Below are 21,926 nucleotides of genomic sequence, written 5' to 3'. Positions count from 1 at the left end.
TCTACTCTGGTGACTCAAAGTACACAATCTAACAGCTGGGAAACGGTTCGGCGCCTGGAATTGGATAATTCTAATGACGGACGCGAGTCTCAGAGGTTGGGGAGCTGTAGTTCAAAATTGTCAGCTCCAGGGTCTCTGGACGAATCACGAAAGATTGCTGTCTATAAATGTCCTGGAACTCCAGGCAATTTTACAATGCGCTGCGACAAGCAGGGCACATACTTCGGTCTCAGCCTGTCCAGGTGCAGTCAGACACTGCGACGGCGGTCACATACATCAACAAACAAGGAGGAACAAGAAGCCGCATGGCAATGCGGGAAGTAGCTCGGATCCTCAATTGGGCCGAGCATCACCAAGTGATATTGTCGGCTGTGTTCATTCCGGGAGTGGACAACTGGGAGGTGGATTACCTCAGTCGTCGGGATTTTCATCCAGGAGAATGGGCATTAAATCCAGACGTGTTTCACATGTTGGTCCAGAGGTGGGGTTGCCCTCAAGTGGACCTGATGGCGTCTCGCCACAATAACCAAACGCCCCAGTATGTGTCCAGAACGCGAGATCCAAAGGCAGTGGCGGTGGATGCTCTCACAATCGCGTGGCCGTACAGCCTCGTGTACCTGTTTCCACCGTTTCCGCTGCTCCCTCTGTTGCTAAAACGGATCAAAAGAGAGTCCGCCACAGTCATACTAGTGGCGCCTCATTGGCCTCGGAGAACTTGGTTCTTGGATCTCCGCGGCCTACTCGCAGACGATCCTTCGCCGCTCCCACTACGTCCGGAGCTGTTACAACAGGGTCCGTTCCTTTACCCCGATTTAGCGCGGCTGAGTTTGACGGGGTGGCTGTTGAGACCGCCCTCTTAAGAAGAGAGGGCATTCCAGAATCGGTTATACCAACCATGTTACGAGCTAGGAAGCCAGTAACGGCAGCTCATTATTACAGAATTTGGTGTGCCTATATAGGTTGGTGTGAAGCTCGGAAGTTTCCAACATCATCTTTCAAGTTATCCCGTCTTTTGTTATTTCTACAGATGGGGTTAGATGGAGGACTGCGTTTATCTACACTAAAGGTGCAGGTATCTGCTTTGTCAATTTACTTTCAAAGACGATTGGCTCTATTGCCATCTGTACACACCTTTCTGCAAGGTATAAGAGTACAGCCTCCACTCATTCCACCTACAGCGCTATGGGACTTGAATCTGGTTTTAGATTTCTTGCAGTCTTCATATTTTGAACCCTTACAACAAGTGGATATTAAGTTTCTCACTTGGAAAACAATTTTTCTACTAGCCTTAGCTTCGGCAAGGCGCGTTTCAGATTTGGGTGCCTTGTCATGCAAGTCCACCGTATTTGGTGTTTCATGATGACAGAGCGGAACTTCGGACGAATCCCGCTTTCTTACCAAAGGTAGTGTCATCCTTTCACATCAATCTACCAATAGTAGTTCCTGTGTTAACAGAAGATTCTGGAACTTTGGATGTGGTACGCGCACTACGCGTTTATGTATCCCGAACGTCTACAGTTCGTAAGACGGATACGTTGTTTGTTCTCGATGATGCTGCCAAGATGGGTTGGCCAGCTTCTAAGCAGACCTTATCCAGATGGATTAAACTGACCATACATCAGGCTTCCCTTCATGCTAGGTTACAGCCGCCTACATCAGTAACCGCTCATTCCACACGTTCTGTGGGAACTTCATGGGCAGCTGGTCGTGAGGCGTCTACGATGCAGCTTTGCCGTGCAGCTACATGGTCATCCGTGCACACGTTTGTGCGCTTTTACAAGTTTGATACGTTTGCGGCATCAGAATCTAGGTTTGGCCGCCTAGTGTTACAGGTGCCAACAGCTCTCCCGCCCATGGGGGAAGCTTTGGTACGTCCCAAGAGTACTCCAGTGACCCCTAGTGGATGAAAAAGAAAATAGGATTTTGTTACTTACCAGGTAAATCCTTTTCTTTGAATCCATAGGGGCTACTGGACGCCCACCCAGAGCAGTTTTACCTGGTTTGTGGTAAGTTCAGGGGATCTTATGTTAACACATTCTCACCGACTGGTTCAAAGTTTCAAGTTCTATCGGTTATGGTGCCGTTTAGTGGTCAGTAACGTTATGTGTCAACTTTATTGTTCGTTATGTTATATGTAATTCTCTATTGTCAACCTCTCTATAGCTCCTGTTCGGCTCAGTAAAAAACACTGAGGTACTCTGGGATATGGAGGGGAGGAGATTTCTAAATTAAAATATTCAGTGCCCTGTTCTTGCTAAAGCCGTCCATATCCCAAGAGTACTCCAGTGCCCCCTATGGATTCAAAGAAAAGGATTTACCTTGTATGTACCAAAATCCTATTTATGCAGTATGTCCCAAATTCAGCAGTAAATGGTCACCTCTAAAAGGCAATGTGGAAATGAAGGGGGCTACAGTATATAAGAGGAAAAAAATTCCTAACCAAAAGTGCCTCCTTCAGGACACCCTGAGAAGTTTCTTTGTCTTTTCATGGAGCCTATTTTCCACTTTTCTATCAAACCGTTTACAGCTACTGGTGTGCTTATTTGAGTGAAACCACTTTAACAAGTTGAAAATTATGCACAGCAGCTGAAGGAAGCCTTGAACATCTATGACCTCTTCTACTTGATTCCGCCATATCCTCCTATTTATCTAATGAGCAGAAACTTGTGGCATAACCTGTAATAACATAGATACATATGTTGCTTCTTAGGGTGGTGTGGAATTAAAGGATGTTAGACTGTATAAAATTCTTTCTTAGAATAAATTCTAAATGAGTTTGCTTTTGCACATCACTCCTAGGACCAATATCGGGGTCAGCATATCCAACAACCATAGTTGATCTCCTAAACAAGAAAAATGCAAACTTCAGTGACTTCTGCTATTCTTGCCCTTATTTATTGGATATCCTTCTCAAGTGCAAGGCAGTGTAACAGGAGACCTATCTGAATCTTCAGGAGGTTTTGTGCAGCCCCCAGTTCATGGGAGGCGCATCACAATTTGAAATGGAGTATTTTTGTTTAACAGTTTGGCGACTTGCATTCCAGGAATGGAATTGTGTGATCAATGCCAGATGATTGCTCACAACCTACAATTAGGAAAGAGGCCAATCAATACTTTCCTATAGTTGACTGTGCTGCTGCAAATATGTACTCGCATTAGTTGAAGTTGCTTTATGAGGCAACTTCTCACATTTCTTTGATTCGCTTATAGCCTTTGTTGAAACATGAAGGGTTGAAGTTTAGGTTGAGTGGCCTTACCAATCAAGGACGTAACATTCCTCCCTCCCCATTACCCTATCCCTACACTGTCACACATACACATGTACGTTCTAGATATGGTGTGCTTTATTGACTTTGTAAATGTGTACCCTACCCCTCCATGTAGTCTAATCAAAGGTGCCTGTCATGCCCCACAAAGTGCCTTTAATATGCTGGAGTGAAAACCATAATACATGCTGATAGAAAAAGTGAATTTAGGTACTTATATTGGTTAACTATTGACACATTTTTTTTATTTTTTTTTTGGTCATATCTGCTTGTAAAGCTTGTTTAGTACATCTTATGCACTTAAGTTTTCTTTCTCTCATAATAAATATAATTTTGTTATTTACAATCAGTTTATGGAACTTGTTTAATTAGTCATATTTTTATTTTATATTTTGTAGATCAAAGCCCTGGAACTGGATTCAAACCTTTACCGTATTGGACAAAGCAAAGTGTTTTTCAGAGCAGGTGTCCTTGCTCATTTGGAAGAAGAACGGGACTTAAAGATCACAGATGTGATTATTGGTTTCCAGGCCTGGTGCAGGGGCTACATTGCCAGAAAGTAAGGATCACAGTAATGTTTTTTCTAGTTTTACACCAGTTCTTTAAATGTATCATATATGTTCTAGTTTTGGGTATCCAGTTGTTGTTTTGCTAGCAACTAAGCCATTTTCTCTTGGGTACAGCGGATACAGATGTGTTCTCTGATACACATATCCTTTTTTCTCTGACGTCCTAGTGGATGCTGGGGACTCCGTAAGGACCATGGGGAATAGACGGGCTCCGCAGGAGACTGGGCACACTATAAGAAAGATTTGGTACTACCTGGTGTGCACTTGCTCCTCCCTCTATGCCCCTCCTCCAGACCTCAGTTAGATTTCTGTGCCCGGCCGAGCTGGATGCACACTAGGGGCTCTCCTGAGCTCCTAGAAAGAAAGTATATGTTAGGTTTTTTATTTTACAGTGAGACCTGCTGGCAACAGGCTCACTGCAACGAGGGACTAAGGGGAGAAGAAGCGAACCTACCTGCTTGCAGCTAGCTTGGGCTTCTTAGGCTACTGGACACCATTAGCTCCAGAGGGATCGACCGCAGGACCCGTCCTTGGTGTTCGTTCCCGGAGCCGCGCTGCCGTCCCCCTTACAGAGCAAGAAGATGGTCCGGAAAATCGGCGGCAGAAGACTTCAGTCTTCACCAAGGTAGCGCACAGCACTGCAGCTGTGCGCCATTGCTCCTCATACACACTTCACACTCCGGTCACTGAGGGTGCAGCAATAAAATCACCTTGGCTGGCAAAATAACCACAATATATAGCCCCAGAGGCTATATATGTGGTAATTACCCCTGCCAGAATACAGAAAAAAGCGGGAGAAAAGTCCGCCGAAAAAGGGGCGGAGCCATCTCCCTCAGCACACTGGCGCCATTTCTCCCTCACTGTTCTGCTGGAAGGAAGCTCCCTGACTCTCCCCTGCAGTCTACACTACAGAAAAGGGTAAAAAAGAGAGGGGGGGCACAAATTTGAGGCGCAGTAAATATTATAGCAGCTATAGGGGACATAATTCAGTTAGTCCCTGCATTATATAGCGCTCTGGTGTGTGCTGGCATACTCTCTCTGTCTCCCCAAAGGGCTTTTGTGGGGTCCTGTCTCCTTTAAAAGCATTCCCTGTGTGTGTGTGTGTGTGTGTGTGTGGTGTGTCGGTACGGCTGTGTCGACATGTTTGATGAGGAGACTTATGTGGAGGCGGAGCAGATGCCTATAAATGTGATGTCACCCCCTGCGGGGCAGACACCTGAGTGGATGGGCTTATGGAAGGAATTACGTGCAAGTGTCGACTCCTTACATAAAAAATTTGACGACATGCCAAATGCGGGACAGCCGGCTTCTCAGCTCGTGCCTGCCCAGGCAATTCAAAGGCCATCAGGGGCTCTAAAACGTCCACTACCTCAGATGGCAGACACAGATGTCAACACGGATACTGATACCAGTGTCGACGACGAGTCAAATTTAATGTCCACTAGGGCCATTCGTTGCATGATTGAGGCAATGAAAGAGGTTTTACACATTTCTGATATAAACCCAGGTACCTTAAAAAAGGGTATTATGTTTGGGGAGAAAAAACTGCCAATAGTTTTTCCCCCATCTGAAGAATTAAATGAAGTGTGTGAAGAAGCGTGGGCTTTTCCTGATAAAAAGTTGGTGATTTAAAAAAAAATTACTAATGGCGTTCCCTTTCTCGCCAGAGGATAGGTCACGTTGGGAAACTCCCCCTAGGGTGGATAAAGCGCTCACACGTTTGTCTAAAAAGGTGGCACTACCGTCTCCGGATACGGCCGCCCTTAAGGAACCTGCTGATAGAAAGCAGGAGGCTATCCTAAAGTCTATATATACACACACTGGTGTTATACTGAGACCAGCTATTGCTTCAGCCTGGATGTGCAGTGCTGCTGCTGCTGCTTGGTCAGATTCCCTGTCAGAAAATATTGACACCCTGGACAGGGACACTATATTGCTAACCGTAGAGCATATAAAAGACTCAGTCTTGTACATGAGAGATGCACAGAGGGAGATCTGCCGGCTGGCATCTAGAATAAGTGCATTGTCCATTTCTGCTAGGAGAGGCTTATGGACTCGGCAGTGGACAGGGGATGCAGATTCTAAAAGGCACATGGAAGTTTTGCCTTATAAGGGTGAGGAGTTATTCGGGGATGGTCTCTCAGACCTTGTTTCCACAGCAACAGCTGGGAAGTCAGCATTTTTGCCCCATGTCCCCTCACAGCCTAAGAAAGCACCGTATTATCAGGTACAGTCCTTTCGACCCCAGAAAAACAGGCGGGGAAAAGGCGGGTCCTTTCTGTCTAGAGGCAGAGGAAGGGGAAAAAGGCTGCACCACGCAGCAGGTTCCCAGGAACAAAAGTCCTCCCCTGCTTCTTCCAAATCCGCCGCATGACGGTGGGGCTCCACAGGCGGAGCCAGGTACGGTGGGGGGCCGCCTCAAAAAATGTCAGCGATCAGTGGGTTTGCTCACGGGTGGATCCCTGGATCCTTCAAGTAGTATCTCAGGGGTACAAGCTGGAATTCGAGGCGCCTCCCCCCCGCCGTTTCCTCAAATCGGCCTTACCGACAACTCCCTCGGGCAGGGAGGCTGTACTAGAGGCAATTCACAAGCTGTATTCCCAGCAGGTGATAGTCAAAGTACCCCTACTTCAACAAGGCCGGGGTTACTATTCCACACTGTTTGTGGTACCGAAACCGGACGGTTCGGTGAGACCCATTTTAAATTTGAAATCCTTGAACACATACATAAAAAGATTTAAGTTCAAGATGGAATCGCTCAGGGCGGTTATTGCAAGCCTTGACGAGGGGGATTACATGGTATCCCTGGACATCAAGGATGCTTACCTGCATGTCCCAATTTACCTTCCTCACCAGGAGTACCTCAGATTTGTGGTACAGGATTGCCATTACCAATTCCAGACACTACGATTTGGACTGTCCACGGCACCGAGGGTGTTTACCAAGGTAATGGCAGAAATGATGATACTCCTTCGAAAAAAGGGAGTTTTAATTATCCCGTACTTGGACGATCTCCTAATAAAGGCGAGGTCCAGGGAGCAGTTACTGGTCGGAGTAGCACTATCTCGGGAAGTGCTACAACAGCATGGCTGGATTCTAAACATTCCAAAGTCACAGCTGGTTCCTTCCACACGCTTACTGTTCCTGGGGATGATTCTGGACACAGAACAGAAAAAAGTGTTTCTCCCGCAGGAGAAAGCCAAGGAGCTGTCATCTCTAGTCAGAGACCTCCTAAAACCAAAACGGGTATCGGTGCATCACTGCACACGAGTCCTGGGAAAAATGGTGGCTTCATACGAAGCAATTCCATTCGGCAGGTTCCATGCAAGGACCTTCCAGTGGGACCTCTTGGACAAGTGGTCGGGATCGCATCTTCAGATGCATCAACTGATAACCCTGTCTCCAAGGACCAGGGTGTCTCTACTGTGGTGGCTGCAGAGTGCTCATCTTCTAGAGGGCCGCAGATTCGGCATACATGACTGGGTCCTGGTGACCACGGATGCCAGCCTTCGGGGCTGGGGCGCAGTCACACAGGGAAGAAATTTCCAGGGACTTTGGTCAAGTCAGGAGTCGTCCCTACACATAAACATTCTGGAACTGAGGGCCATTTACAATGCCCTAAGTCAGGCAAGGCCCCTGCTTCAAAACCAGCCGGTTCAGATCCAATCAGACAACATCACGGCAGTCGCCCATGTAAACCGACAGGGCGGCACAAGAAGCAGGGTGGCGATGGCAGAAGCCACAAGGATTCTCCGATGGGCGGAAAATCACGTGTTAGCACTGTCAGCAGTGTTCATTCCGGGAGTGGACAACTGGGAAGCAGACTTCCTCAGCAGACACGACCTACACCCGGGAGAGTGGGGACTTCATCCAGAAGTCTTCCTACTGTTAGTAAACCGTTGGGAAAGGCCACAGGTGGACATGGTGGCGTCCCGCCTCAACAAAAAGCTAAAGAGATATTGCGCCAGGTCAAGGGACCCTCAGGCGATAGCTGTGGACGCTCTAGTGACACCGTGGGTGTACCAGTCGGTTTATGTGTTCCCTCCTCTGCCTCTCATACCAAAGGTACTGAGAATAATAAGAAGGCGAGGAGTAAGAACGATACTCGTGGTTCCGGATTGGCCAAGAAGAGCTTGGTACCCGGAACTTCAAGAAATGTTAACAGAGGACCCATGGCCTCTACCGCTCAGACAGGATCTGCTACAGCAGGGGTCCTGTCTGTTCCAAGACTTACCGCGGCTGCGTTTGACGGCATGGCGGTTGAATTCCGGATCCTAAAGGATAAGGGCATTCCGGAGGAAGTCATTCCTACGCTGATAAAAGCCAGGAAAGAAGTAACCGCAAACCATTATCACCGCATTTGGCGGAAATATGTTGCGTGGTGTGAGGCCAGGAAGGCCCCTACAGAGGAATTTCAGCTGGGTCGTTTTCTGCACTTCCTACAGTCAGGAGTGACTATGGGCCTAAAATTGGGTTCCATTAAGGTCCAGATTTCGGCTCTGTCGATTTTCTTCCAGAAAGAACTGGTTTCACTGCCTGAAGTTCAGACTTTTGTAAAGGGAGTGCTTCATATTCAGCCCCCTTTTGTGCCTCCTGTGGCACCTTGGGATCTCAATGTGGTGTTGAGTTTCCTAAAATCACATTGGTTTGAACCACTTAAAACCGTGGATCTGAAATATCTCACGTGGAAAGTGGTCATTTTATTGGCCTTGGCTTCGGCCAGGCGTGTGTCAGAATTGGTGGCTTTGTCATGTAAAAGCCCTTATCTGATTTTCCATATGGATAGGGCAGAATTGAGGACTCGTCCCCAGTTTCTCCCTAAGGTGGTATCAGCTTTTCACTTAAACCAACCTATTGTGGTGCCTGCGGCTACTAGGGACTTGGAGGATTCCAAGTTAGTGGACGTAGTCAGGGCCTTGAAAATTTATGTTTCCAGGACGGCTGGAGTCAGGAAAACTGACTCGCCTTTTATCCTGTATGCACCCAACAAAATAGGTGCTCCTGCTTCTAAGCAGACTATTGCTCGCTGGATTTGTAGCACAATTCAGCTGGCGCATTCTGCGGCTGGATTGCCGCATCCTAAATCAGTGAAAGCCCATTCCACGAGGAAGGTGGGCTCATCTTGGGCGGCTGCCCGAGAGGTCTCGGCTTTACAACTTAGCCGAGCTGCAACTTGGTCAGGGGCAAACACGTTTGCTAAATTCTACAAATTTGATACCATGGCTGAGGAGGACCTTGAGTTCTCTCATTCGGTGCTGCAGAGTCATCCGCACTCTCCCGCCCGTTTGGGAGCTTTGGTATAATCCCCATGGTCCTTACGGAGTCCCCAGCATCCACTAGGACGTAAGAGAAAATAAGAATTTACTCACCGGTAATTCTATTTCTCGTAGTCCGTAGTGGATGCTGGGCGCCCATCCCAAGTGCGGATTGTCTGCAATACTTGTATACAGTTATTGCCTAACTAAAGGGTTATTGTTGAGCCATCTGTTGAGAGGCTCAGTTATATTTCATACTGTTAACTGGGTTTAATATCACGAGTTATACGGTGTGATTGGTGTGGCTGGTATGAGTCTTACCCGGGATTCAAAATCCTTCCTTATTGTGTCAGCTCTTCCGGGCACAGTATCCTAACTGAGGTCTGGAGGAGGGGCATAGAGGGAGGAGCCAGTGCACACCAGGTAGTACCAAATCTTTCTTATAGTGTGCCCAGTCTCCTGCGGAGCCCGTCTATTCCCCATGGTCCTTAGGGAGTCCCCAGCATCCACTACGGACTACGAGAAATAGAATTACCGGTGAGTAAATTCTTATTTTATTTTAAAGGCACTAGGCACCCGGTGTGACTCTTGTGCTATGCACATTTTCCTCAATGTTACTTAAATTTGCATATGGAGTGCTAGGTACATAGGAATACTTTATTTTGGCAGAAAGGTATTAGTCGTAGATATAGATCAGGGCTGGCCAAACCGGTCCTCGAGATCTACCAACAGTTCATGTTTTCCAGGTCTCCTGGAGATCTGTAGAATTGTCAGTTAGGAATGAATGCAGCACATCTTAATTAGCAATGACTACACCTGTGCACCAGCTAGGTGGCCTGGAAAATGTGAACTGTTGGTAGATCTCGAGGACCGGTTTGGCCAGCCCTGATATAGATAAAGCAAAATGATGCATGACGCAGGTTACTTGTAGGACCTGTCTTTTTCCTTTTTGCACAGAATGCATATTTTTTTCCTTAATTTTGCATCTTCATTCTTTTAATTGACTACTTAGAAATAGTGTTTTGGTGCAGCTAATTTGCAAAGGCTGTGCTGTTCTATATGACTTTTTTTGGTTTGATTAGAGCATAAATGTGTGTGGACACATCTGTTGCTTGCTTTCTTCTCAGGATGTGTTCATGGCATTTGTAGAAATGTTGCCCCTTCCCCCTTCCCGGTCTATATTCTGAGACACTGATGAAAAATGCATATGGTCTCCTGTGAAGTCTGCAATTTCTCTTTCGTCCTGGAGAATGCTGGGGTCCATTTAGTACCATGGGGTATAGACGGGTCCTTTGGAAGTTTTTAAGACTTTGAGAGATTAATAGTGTGGGCTTGCCCCTCCCTCCATGCCCCTCCTACCAGATTCAGTTTAGAAAATGTGACCGGAGGAGCCTGTCACAGCTAGGGGAGCTCTTAGGAGTTTTTTTCTAGTTTTATTTTTTTTCTAAGAGTGGTAGGTACAGGGTGGCTGCTGGCAACAGCCTCCCTGCTTCATGGGACTTAGGGGGGAGTAGGAACCAACTCTAGAAGTTAATGGTTCTCTATCTCCGCTGATAGGCCACTGAGCTCCTGAGGGTTCTGATCGCAAGCTCACGAGGCGACCGCTCACTACCGCAGCACGGCCGCTAATCCCTTAACAGAGCCAGAAGAAAGAAGAGTGGTGAGTACAGCGCCAGTGGCCCAGTTAGCGGGTTGCCGGCGGGTATGGCGGAACAAGGGTGGGAGCGCAGCTCTGGTAGGCTGCGCTTCATACGGGCTCTGCAACATGTATATGTAGACGCTGCTGTGGGGCGTCCTGGGCCAGCAAAGATCACCCTAACGCTGGTAAAACAGCTAACGGGCTAATCCCGCTTTTAGCACAGAGACCTCAGACCAGTATAATCATTGTGTGGGAAGCCACGCGCCATTACAGGGTTCGGGGATTCTCCTCAATGCAGATCCAGCACTCACCAGGGCCATTTTCTCTTTGCAAGAACGCTGAACAAATGCTGACAGGGAGTGTTGCACCCCACCTAACTCCAGTTACTGCGGTACCAGGGTGTTACAGAGAGGGAGGGGGGGTTGTGTATTTAGTACTATTCAACCTATTAAGGTTGAATAGTCAGCGCCGGGCTTTTATCATAACTGCCCACAGGGGCGCTGTGTGGTCTGGCTCCTTATTCTCTGTGACTCTCTGAAGGTACTCTGGGGGAAACTGTCTGACATTTTTCTGTATGCGAGTGTGTGTATATATCCACATTACCATGTTGAAGGGCTCTGTATCTTGTGTGTGTGTGTGTGTGTATCTTCTCCTGGAAGAAGTCTATTCCATGTACACAGGACTGCAATGTGCTTTCCCAGCTTTCTGAATCCGAACCCCCATAGGTGGATCTTTAAGGGTAATGATATCCTGGATTTCATCTAGGATGTCCCATAATGAGAAAAACGCAGTTTTTGAGAATCTGTAGAAGGGTTGCAGCATTCCGCTCCCACTACTTCCTCCACTAGCCCACCTACATACCCAAAAAAGCATACACTTGCCCAGATAATGCAAGTTGATACTGATACCGACTCTGATACAGGGGACGGTGATTGGGATATGCAGGGGCGTGATGCATCCCTTGCTAAGGGGGTGCAGCTAATGATTAAAGCCATTAGGGAAGTTTTACATACTTCTGAGAAGGTTCCTGAACAAGTAGAGGAATCTTATTTCTGCTGCGGGGTACACTGGGCTCCACAAGGATAGACATTGGGGTGTAGAGTAGGATCTTGATCCGAGGCACCAACAGGCTCAAAGCTTTGACTGTTCCCAGAATGCACAGTGCTGCCTCCTCTATAACCCCGCCTCCCTGCACAGGAGCTTAGTTTTGTAGTTGGTGCTGCAGTAAGCAGGCACATAACGGCAGCCCTAAGAAGAGCTTTTTTTGAAGAAAAAAGTGAAGACTACAAGGGCAGCAGCGGTGGTAAATGTCAGAAGACATTCACTGCTCCAGCTCTCCCCAGCGGCACTGTACGCTCCCGAGCCCTGGATGCCGGGTAACTACAGCAGGAGGCTCTGGTTTTCTTCGCGGTCAGGCACACACGACGGGGGCTATCTGGGATCGCGTGGCCGCGCTTCGGGAGAAGGTGATTGGGTCCCGCTTGCGGGACCTGGTCTTTATCGCGATCTGGCGCGGTCAGTGGGAGGCGGGCTGCGCGCGCTGGATGTGGACACTGGCAGTACAGACGATCCCACTAGATCACCAGGGCATGGGTGCAGGTCAGGTTTTCTCTCTAAACCATTTTCAGTAGCCCACAGTACCCTGTGGTTTGCCAGCATGGTGGTAAGGCTTAGACCTGGAGCCCCTCCCCCAGCCCCAGGGCGCCATTTCCCGCAAATGTTCCCGCCCTGGAGCTGCATATCTGTATCTCCCTCACTCCCTGTCAGTGTCTGGGCGCCATTATCTCTCAGCTTCACTGTTCCTGGGACTGTTTGGGCAAATCCTCCTGTGTAAAGCCGCCTGCTTGTCAGTGCTGTGACTTTACATGACACTTAAGTATTCTACCTGCCTTTTTAGACAGTGCTAGTTAGGAAAGAGTGCATTTAGTCAGAGTTTTCTAGTACAATTACCATGTGATATACATCCAGTTCTTACTGTGCAGTGTTATATCTATTGACTACATAGCTATATATATAAGCTAGTCCAGTGCAGTATTATTGTTAGTAATAACCTCTGCATTGTACAAACTGTGACAATCTGTGTGTGCATTAGCTAGCTGAGTGGTGTCCATTTCGTGTCTTTCACTCAACTTGCTATCCCTATATTCTATAACTTGAGGGGGCTTGGTGCGTCAGGTTTTATATTGATATAGGATTTTCACAAAGATATACTTTAATATGTATTTTTCTCTGTGATTTAGTCACTATATCTCTCCTTTTATCTCTGCTAGTGCTGACTACACTGCGCAGGGGTTTGGGTAAGAGGTATTGTGCTGCTGCCAATTGTACTGTGTTACCTGATACTGCAAGTTATATGTCTGCTTCTGAGGGTAACAGTTCTGGGGCTGAACACACTGCAGGTGTTGCTGAAGCCACAGACCCCTATGAGGAAAATATAGCAGCTGTGGGCTCTGTTTCTGGGGGCTCCTTGCCCCCCAGTGGGACGGTGGCAACAGAGGTACATAATGACCCACCATGGGCTGCTTTTTCCACGCTTCTACATACGCTAGTTAATAAACGAACATCCCCTATGGGACCCACTATGCCGGTGCAGCCGTATGTGGTCCCTGCAGCTAACCCGCCATGGGTGGACTATTTATCTTCTCAATTGAGGAAGTTGAACCAGTCCCTGACTACTAAAAAGTCTGACCATCGCTCGCCTAAGCCCAAGGGGTCCTCTAAGCGAGCTCTTATCTCCTCACAATCCACTGCTGTCGCTGACACATCGTCTGATGAAGACGGCACTTACACTCACCCCACAGGTTCTGACTCGGATACGACTGATGGGGAGGGTAGTTCACATGTGGATGTCCCTGATCTTTTGGAGGCTATTAAGTTAATTCTACAGATTACGGATGATCCCGAGCCATCCGTCCCTCCTAAGAAACCAGATAGGTTCAAGCGTCAGAAGGTGGTTAAACAAGTTTTACCTCACTCTGACCACCTAGTGGATATACGTCAGGAACCCTGGGAAAACCCGGGTACAAAGTTTGTGCCTCAAAAGAAGATGCTGGCTCCCTATCCCCTCGCACCAGAGCTGTCTAAGAATTGGGAAACGCCTCCTCCAGTTGACTTGCATGTGGCTAGGATGGTGGTATCCTCAACTCTACCTGTCACTACCGTCACGTCTCTAAAAGAGCCTACGGATAAACGGGTTGTCTGAAAGCGATTTACACCCTTATGGGTGCTGCACAAAGGCCCACTATTGCAGCAACATGGGCTGCAGAGGCTATTGAAGCATGGGCCTTGGAGTTAGAAGCTGAAATCTCCTCTGACCATGCTAGACAATGCTGGTCATATATTGTCACAGCTTCTCGCTATATTAAAGAGGCGGCTTCTGATGCCGGCATTCTAGCAACCAAGGCCTCTACTACGTCAGTCCTGGCTCGCCGGATATTGTGGCTAAGATCCTGGTCTGTGGATCTGGACTCTAGAAAAGCCTTGGAGGTACTCCCTTTCAAGGGAGAGATTCTGTTTGGGGAGGACTTAAATAAGATAGTGGCTGACTTGGCTACTGCCAAAACTGCCTGTCTGCCAAGTACCGCTCCTTCTGTGTCGAAGGTACTTCCTTTCGCCCTTTTCGTCCTTCAGCTAAAGCAAAAGGTCAGGCGTACAACAAGCATGCCCGTACTTCCAAACCTGGTAATCCAAAGCCCAGAAGAGCTTGGGCGGCCCGTCAGCCAGCTTCCAAGACTGATAATCCTGCCGCATGATGGGGCGGGCCTCCCCCTGGGGGATCCCAGGATGGGGGGCCGGCTTCTAGGGTATACCCAGGAATGGTTGAAGACCACTTCAGATGCCTGGGTGCGGGAAGTCGTCACTCGAGGTTACGCCATAGCCTTCAAAAACCGACCTCATCGATTTTGCCAGACAGACGTCCCGTTGGACCAGACAAAGGCAATAACTCTGCATTCGGTGGTAAAGACCCTCCTGGATACAGGAGTCGTAGTACAGATGCCTCTTGCGCAGAGGGGCCGGGGGTACTATTCTCCGCTGTTTCTAGTCCCGAAACCGAATGGGCCCCCCTGGCCCATTCTCAACCTCAAGGCATTGAACAAGTTTGTGAAGGTTTCCAGGTTCCGTATGGAAACCCTTCGCTCTATAGTTCTGGCCTTGGAACCTGGGAACTACATGGTCTCCCTGGATATACAGGATGCTTACCTGCATATTCCTGTAGCAACGTCACATCAGCAATACCTGAGGTTTGCGATTGGCAACCTCCATTACCAGTTTCAGGCGTTACCTTTTGGTTTAACAACGGCTCCGCGAGTCTTCACCAAAGTCATGGCGGTGATGACAGTGGCACTCTGCCGTCAAGGGATCAGGATACTGCTGTATCTGGACGACTTGTTAATCCTGGCAAATTCCCCAGCTCTTCTCCTGCGTCATCTAGATATGACGGTCCGGTTTCTACAAGCTCACGGGTGGCTCATCAACTGGAAGAAATCCTCCCCGGTCCCTGCTCAGAGCATGGTGCATCTGGGAGCGCTATTGGACACTCGCAACCAGCGGTGGTTGTTCTTGTGTCAGTAGAAAGTCCTGAAGCTTCAGGACAGGATTTGTTGCTTCCTTTCTCGTCCGCAAGTGTCGATATATTCGGCGATTGCAGGTGCTGGGCCTCATGGTATCAGCAGAAGATGTGATTACCTGCGCACTGGGATCTATTTGTGTGGACGAGCTGCTACACCTTCAGGTGACTAACCTGATGAAACTTTAGAAATGATGGGAGTGGTGTTGCGCTCAATCCGGATGATTGGTCTGTTTACTCAATTAGTAGGTTAATAAATATGAACCCTTATTCTCAGAAAATATGGATGAGGATGTGCTGAATCAATAAATGAATAATGATTGGATTAATGAATGGTTAATCGAATATAAACCCTTAGTGTCAGAAAAAATGGGTGCGGATGTGGTGAAATAATAGATGTATAAAATAAATAAATGAGAAACGAATGATTAAATGAATGAATATATAAATGAATAAATATGTTCCAAAGTTGCAATGTAATTGAAACCAAGTGATACTCATATAGAATTTGGTATTATGAGTATCACTTGGTTTCAATTACATTGCAACTTTGGAACATAGGACCAATAAGCACCCAATTGTTACATATTTTGATTATTTATTTATTCATTTATATATTCATTCATTCATCTAATCATTCGTTTCTCATTTATTTATTTTATACATCTATTATTTCACCACATCCGCACCCATTTTTTCTGACACTAAGGGTTTATATTCGATTAACCATTCATTAATCCAATCATTATTCATTTATTGATTCAGCACATCCTCATCCATATTTGCTGAGAATAAGGGTTCATATTTATTAACCTACTAATTGAGTAAACAGACCAATCATCCGGATTGAGCGCAACACCACTCCCATCATTTCTCATGGTATCAGCATTCGACATAGTGGAGTATGCTCAATTCCATTCTCGCCCCCTCCAGAGGCTGATTCTAGCCAAGTGGGACGGCCTGCCTCACCGGATCAGGTCTCAAAAGATCTCATTGACTCCGGAGGTCTGTTTGTCGCTGCTCTGGTGGCTCCAGGACCAACAATTGTGCAGTGGCCGTCCCTTCTGGATATCCAACTGGGTCCTGTTGACAACCGATGCCAGTCTGAGGTTGGGGCACGGTGCTGGAGCAACACTCCCTTCAGGGTCGGTGTACCAAGGAGGAATCCCTCCTCTCGATCAACATTCTGGAATTGCATTGAACCTGGCCCAGCATTTAATTCAGAACCGTCCTGTTCAAGTACAGTCGGACAACGCCACCACAGTGGCTTACATAAATCATCAAGGTGGCACTCGAAGCCATTTGGCAATGAAGTAAGTCTGAACGGATTCTACATTGGACGGAACGCCATCTACCGGCCATATCGGCAATATTCATTCCGGGAGTCCTGAATTGGGAAGCGGACTTACTCAGTCGTCAGGACGTACATGCTGGCGACTAGGGCCTCCATCCAGAAGTGTTTCAACTCCTAGTGGTAAAGTGGGGCCTTCCAGACGTAGATCTGATGGCGTCTCGACACAATCACAAGGTTCCGGTCTTCGGAGCAAGGACAAGGGATCCTCGAGCAGCATTCGTGGATGCACTGGCGGTGCCGTGGAGGTTTCGGCTGCCATACGTGTTCCCTCCGGTGTCACTCCTGCCCAGGGTAATTCGGAAGTTGATATATACAAATGTGCTGCGCTTAATGTATGCTTAATTGATAATGAATAAAAATTGATAAATACACAGGTGTCTGCTTAAATCAATTTGCAACTCATACGGAACTTGCTGATAAAAATGAAACAAATTTAATGACACACACAAGATATATTAAAAACCATTAGTAAAAGAAAACAGCTCAAGCGCACTGATAGACGTTCTGAATAATTCACTGGGTTAGGAAAATTAGAAACAATGTCACTTCAATGTTGCCACATAGACCTAGTCTTGGTCTCTTTGTATCAAAAGCTAAGTAGCAACAGTTAATACAGCCTGTTTGAGAACAAATGAATGTAGCTCCCGTCCTCTATGCTACTGGCGTCCCAGTGCAGAGGAAATGCCGCTGATAATATTTACCCGACCTGCGGGAAGATGCAGTCTCGCAGCACAGGAGGTATCGGAACAGCTACCATGCGTCCGCCGCCGGCACTAGCACAGTGCAGGTGATTCAGTCCTGGCGGGCGGGTACGGACGCTGCAGTGTTACGCTGACCTGGCGTTCCGGTATACGTTCTCTGGGGCTGATTTTCAAATTCAATTTCACCGCTGCAGGTGAGAGTGGCTGGCAACGATCAGTGCGTCAGTGGGCTGAGCAAAGGAGAAGTTGAAGCAAGAAAGAGGGATTCTGCTCTCATAACTCCAGCGTGGCCCAGACGGCACTGGTTCTCAGACCTGCAAGGCCTATCGTCAGAGCGTCCAATTCTACTTCCACAACGCCCAGACCTCCTCGTTCAGGGCCCCTGTGTCTACCAGGACCTAGCCCGGCCGTCTTTGACTGCGTGGCTCTTGAAGCTTCCGTCTAAAGGGCTGAAGGGTTTTCTGATGCGGTCATTCAAACTATGTTGCGGGCCCGGAAACCGGCTTTGGCTCGGATTTACTATGGGGTCTGGCATTCTTACTTTGTTTGGTGCGCATCTAACAATTATGACACTTCTAAGTTTAGTACAGCCAAGTTGTTGGCCTTTCTTCAGCAGGGCCTGGACTTGTCTCAAGGTTCAAGGCATCTGCCTTGTCGGTGTGGTTTCAGAGAAAAATTGCGACCTTACCTGATGTGCATACCTTTACTCAGGGTGTGTTGCATATCCAACCTCCCTATGTCCCGCCTGTGGCTCCTTGGGACTTGTCGGTGGTTTTCGAGGCGTTAAGAGTCTCCGTTTGAACCTCTTGGTTCAGCTGATCTTAAGTGGCTTTCCCTTAAGGTGGTGTTTCTGCTGGTTATTGCTTTATCTAGAAGAGTGTCTGATTTGGGTGCCTTGTCCTGTAGTTCCCCATATCTGATATTTCACCGTGACCGGGCGGTTCTTAGGACTCGTCCCGGATATTTACCTAAGGTGGTTTCCTCGTTCCACCTTAACCAGGAGATTGTGGTTTTGGTACTTTTTTTCTCCTGATCTGTCTCCCAAAGAGCGGTCTTTGGATGTGGTACAGGCTCTCCGTATCTATGTGAAGAGAACTGCTTCTATTAGGAAACCTGATTCTCTCTTTGTGCTGTTTGGATTTCACAAACGGGGCTGGCCTGCTCACAAGCAAACTTTGGCCAGATGGATTAGAATGGTGATTGCACATGCTTATGTGAGGGCTGGTCTGTCGGCTCCTGCTCACATTACGGCCCATTCTTCTCGGTCTGTTGGACCTTCTTGGGCGGCCCGCCGTGGTGCGACCCTTGAACAATTGTGCAAGGCGGCTACGTGGTCCTCAGTGAACACGTTCATGAGGTTCTATGCCTTCGATACTGCCGCTTCCCAGGATGCTTCCTTTGGACGCCGGGTTCTTGTGCCCGCTACAGTGCATCCCCTCCCATAAGGAACTGCTTTAGGACATCCCCAATGTCTGTCCTTGTGGAGTCCAGTGTACCCCGCAGCAGAAAACGAGATTTATGGTAAGAACTTACCTTTGTTAAATCTTTCTGCGAGGTACACTGGGCTCCACAAGGCGCCCACCCTGACGCACTTAGCTTCTTTGGGTTGGTATGGCATTAGCCGCTGACACTTCACTTGTCGTGAGTGTGTGGTGTATGTGGCTACTAACCGTTGTCGTCTCTTTTCCTGCTACTGCATTGGGCTGGTTAACTAAAAACTGAGCTTCTGTGCATTCTGGGAACAGTCAAAGCTTTGAGCCTGTTGGTGCCTCGGATCAAGATCCTACTCTACACCCCAATGTCTATCCTTGTGGAGCCCAGTGTACCTCGCAGACAGATTTAACAAAGGTAAGTTCTTACCATAAATCTCGTTTTTACTGTTGAGAATTCTACGTTTCCCTTCCCTGCTTCTAAAGAGTTAAACTCTCTTACGTCCTAGAGGATGCTGGGGTACACATTAGTGCTATGGCGTATAGATGGGTCCACCAGGAGCCATTGGCACTTTAAGAGTTTGAGAGTGTGGGCTGGCTCCTCCCTTTATGCCCCTCCTACCAGAATCGGATTAGAAAATGTGCCCGGGGGAGCTGGTTACAGCTAGGCGAGCTCTCCTGAGTTCTCCTTGTAAATGTGTGTTTTTTTCTAGTTTAATATTTTACAGGGAGGCTGCTGGCAACAGCCTCCCTGCAGCAAGGGACTGAGGGGGGAGCAGTGCCCTCCCTGCGGGGGTCTGAGCCAGTGTCTCCGCTGATTGGACACTGAGCTCCAGAGGGGACTGTTCGTGCTCCGCCACAGGGGACTGCTCGTCCCAGCAGCATTCCGCCACCCCCTGGAATAGCTGAAGAATCGGTGGCGTGAGACACCGACCCCCCCCCCCCCCTAGGAAGCGGAGGGTCGGTGTGAAGATGGTAGCACAGGGTAGGAGTGCATTATTAACCGCACTCTAGGGATGGCTCAGTGGTACATGGTACGGCGCTGTGAGGGGCGCCCTGAGCCAGTGCGACACCCTATACTGGTCCAGAAGCCTGTCTGAGTCCCCGGATCTCAGCCAGCACTAATTCCTCAGGCCAGTATAATCCATGAAGAGCGGGAAGACCGCACCATTAAGGGGGCGGAGCTTCTCCTCGGAGCGGACCCAGCAGCGCTTCTGCGCCATTTTCCTGCCTGCACAGCGCTGAGAAGGAGAATCGGGTCCTTCCACAGCAACTCCAGCTATCCGTAAACGGTTCCAGGGGGTTGTAGAAGGGGAGGGGGGGGCAGCTGTAATACGACTGTGTCCTATTAAGGTGCACAGTCGGCACTGACAAGGGGTCTCCCTTTGGTAAAAGCGCTGTGTGTGGGTTGGCTCCAATCTGTGTCTCTCTTGCCATACTTGAGGGGGAAACTGTCTTCCCTCACCTGTGTGTGTGTGTAGAGTGTTTGGTGGTCTCCTTTAGCTATGTCCAGGGACACTGTCATATGCTGCAGAGGATTTGTCCTCCCAGGATGATCCCATTCCATGTAATCAGGATAGCACTGGTTTAGCACAGATACCAGCAAGGGAGCCCGAGTGGTTTTCCTCTATCAAATCTTGGATTTCTCAGATTTCTGACAGGGTTGCAAGTAATGAATCTGCAACCCAGGTATTACAGAGCTCTATGGCAGTATGGCCGGTTTCTGGTACCTCAGGAAGCTCCGCTATACACCCCCGTAAGCGTGTGCTTCTGCATGTCACACAAGACGACTTGGATACCGATTCTGATACCACAGACGGTGATGGGGATGTGTTGTGGGGGTCCGTATCTCTTGCAAACGGGGTGCAATTGTTGATAGAGGCTATTGGGGATGTGTTTAATGTGAATGATACCACACCTGAGCAGGTTGAGGAGGCCTTTTTCACTGAAAATAAAAAAGCCTCGCTGACCTTCCCTGCGTCAAAGGAATTAAATGCTATATTTGAGAAAGTATGGGAAAACCCCGAGAAAAAATTCCAGGTCCCTAAAAGAGTACAGGTGGTGTTTCCTTTCACTGAGGAGGATAGAAAAAAATGGGAAAACCCGACTATTGTTGACACCTCTGTGTCCAGACTCTCAAAGAAGGTGGTTTTGCCTGTTCCGGGATCTACCGCCTTAAAGTAGCCGGCTGGTCGAAAAATTGTTAACACACTTAAATCAATGTACACTGCTTCAGGGGCCATATTACGTCTGGTCTTTCTAGGCTTGTTAGGCCGAAAGGACTGTTGCAGATGAAGGGAAGGATTTCTTTGGAGCAGGTGCTGCTGAGGGAAGAAACAGACTTACCCGCTGTAGCCGTGGATATCCACCCATCTAGAGCTTCCCCAAAGAGAATCTGACCTGTATAGGGTAGGGACTCCACACTCTCTGGATTCCGCAATAGCTAGTGCATGGATTGCAAAGGCTATAGTAAAGTGGTCGGATACCTTACTTGAGTATTTGGATACGATGGATAGGGATGATGTTGCATTATTTTTATGCAACAAACATGATTCAGCAGGGTTTATGGTAGAATCCATGAAAGACCTGGGTTCCATGGCTGCGGGAATATCTTCCATGTCTGTTTCAGCTCGTCTGGGACTATGCCAGTGGTAGTCCGACGTGGAGTCCCTACCCTATACAGGTCAGATTCTCTTTGGGGAAGCTCTAGATGGGTGGATATCCACGGCTACAGCGGGTAAGTCTGTTTCTTCCCTCAGCAGCACCTGCTCCAAAGAAATCCTTCCCTTCATCTGCAACAGTCCTTTCGGCCTAACAAGCCTAGAAAGACCAGACCGTCCTATACCTTTTTTAGGAGAGGTCGAGTTAAATCCAAGAAACCTGCCGCTACAGGTTCCCAGGAACAACGCCAAAGTCCTCCACACGACTGTCGACCGCGCGGCCTGGATGTGGGGCCGGTGGGAGCGAGACTCGGACACTTCAGTCACGTCTGGGTATCGTCCAGCCTGGATCCCTGAGTGATAGATATTGTATCCCAGGGATACAGGCTGGAAGTTCAAAGTCTCCGTCATAGTTTTTTCAAATCAGGCTTACCAGCTCTGTTGGCAGACAGCACTGTACTACAAGAAGCTGGTGGAGGCACAGG

The 21,926-nt window shown here is 48.2% G+C and overlaps 1 protein-coding gene across 1 annotated transcript in view; it reads left to right on the top strand.

The window, feature by feature from the left end:
• MYH9 (myosin heavy chain 9) overlaps window positions 1-21,926 on the top strand; it is an 889,869-nt gene that overhangs the window by 399,093 nt on the left and 468,850 nt on the right. The window contains 1 exon segment of the mRNA XM_063940322.1: window positions 3,665-3,825. Within this exon segment, the coding sequence (XP_063796392.1) occupies window positions 3,665-3,825 (161 nt within the window).

Source organism: Pseudophryne corroboree, chromosome 9, assembly GCF_028390025.1.
Source record: "Pseudophryne corroboree isolate aPseCor3 chromosome 9, aPseCor3.hap2, whole genome shotgun sequence".
NCBI classification, from domain to species: Eukaryota; Metazoa; Chordata; class Amphibia; order Anura; family Myobatrachidae; genus Pseudophryne; species Pseudophryne corroboree.
This window is presented reverse-complemented; position numbering and strand designations above follow the sequence as displayed.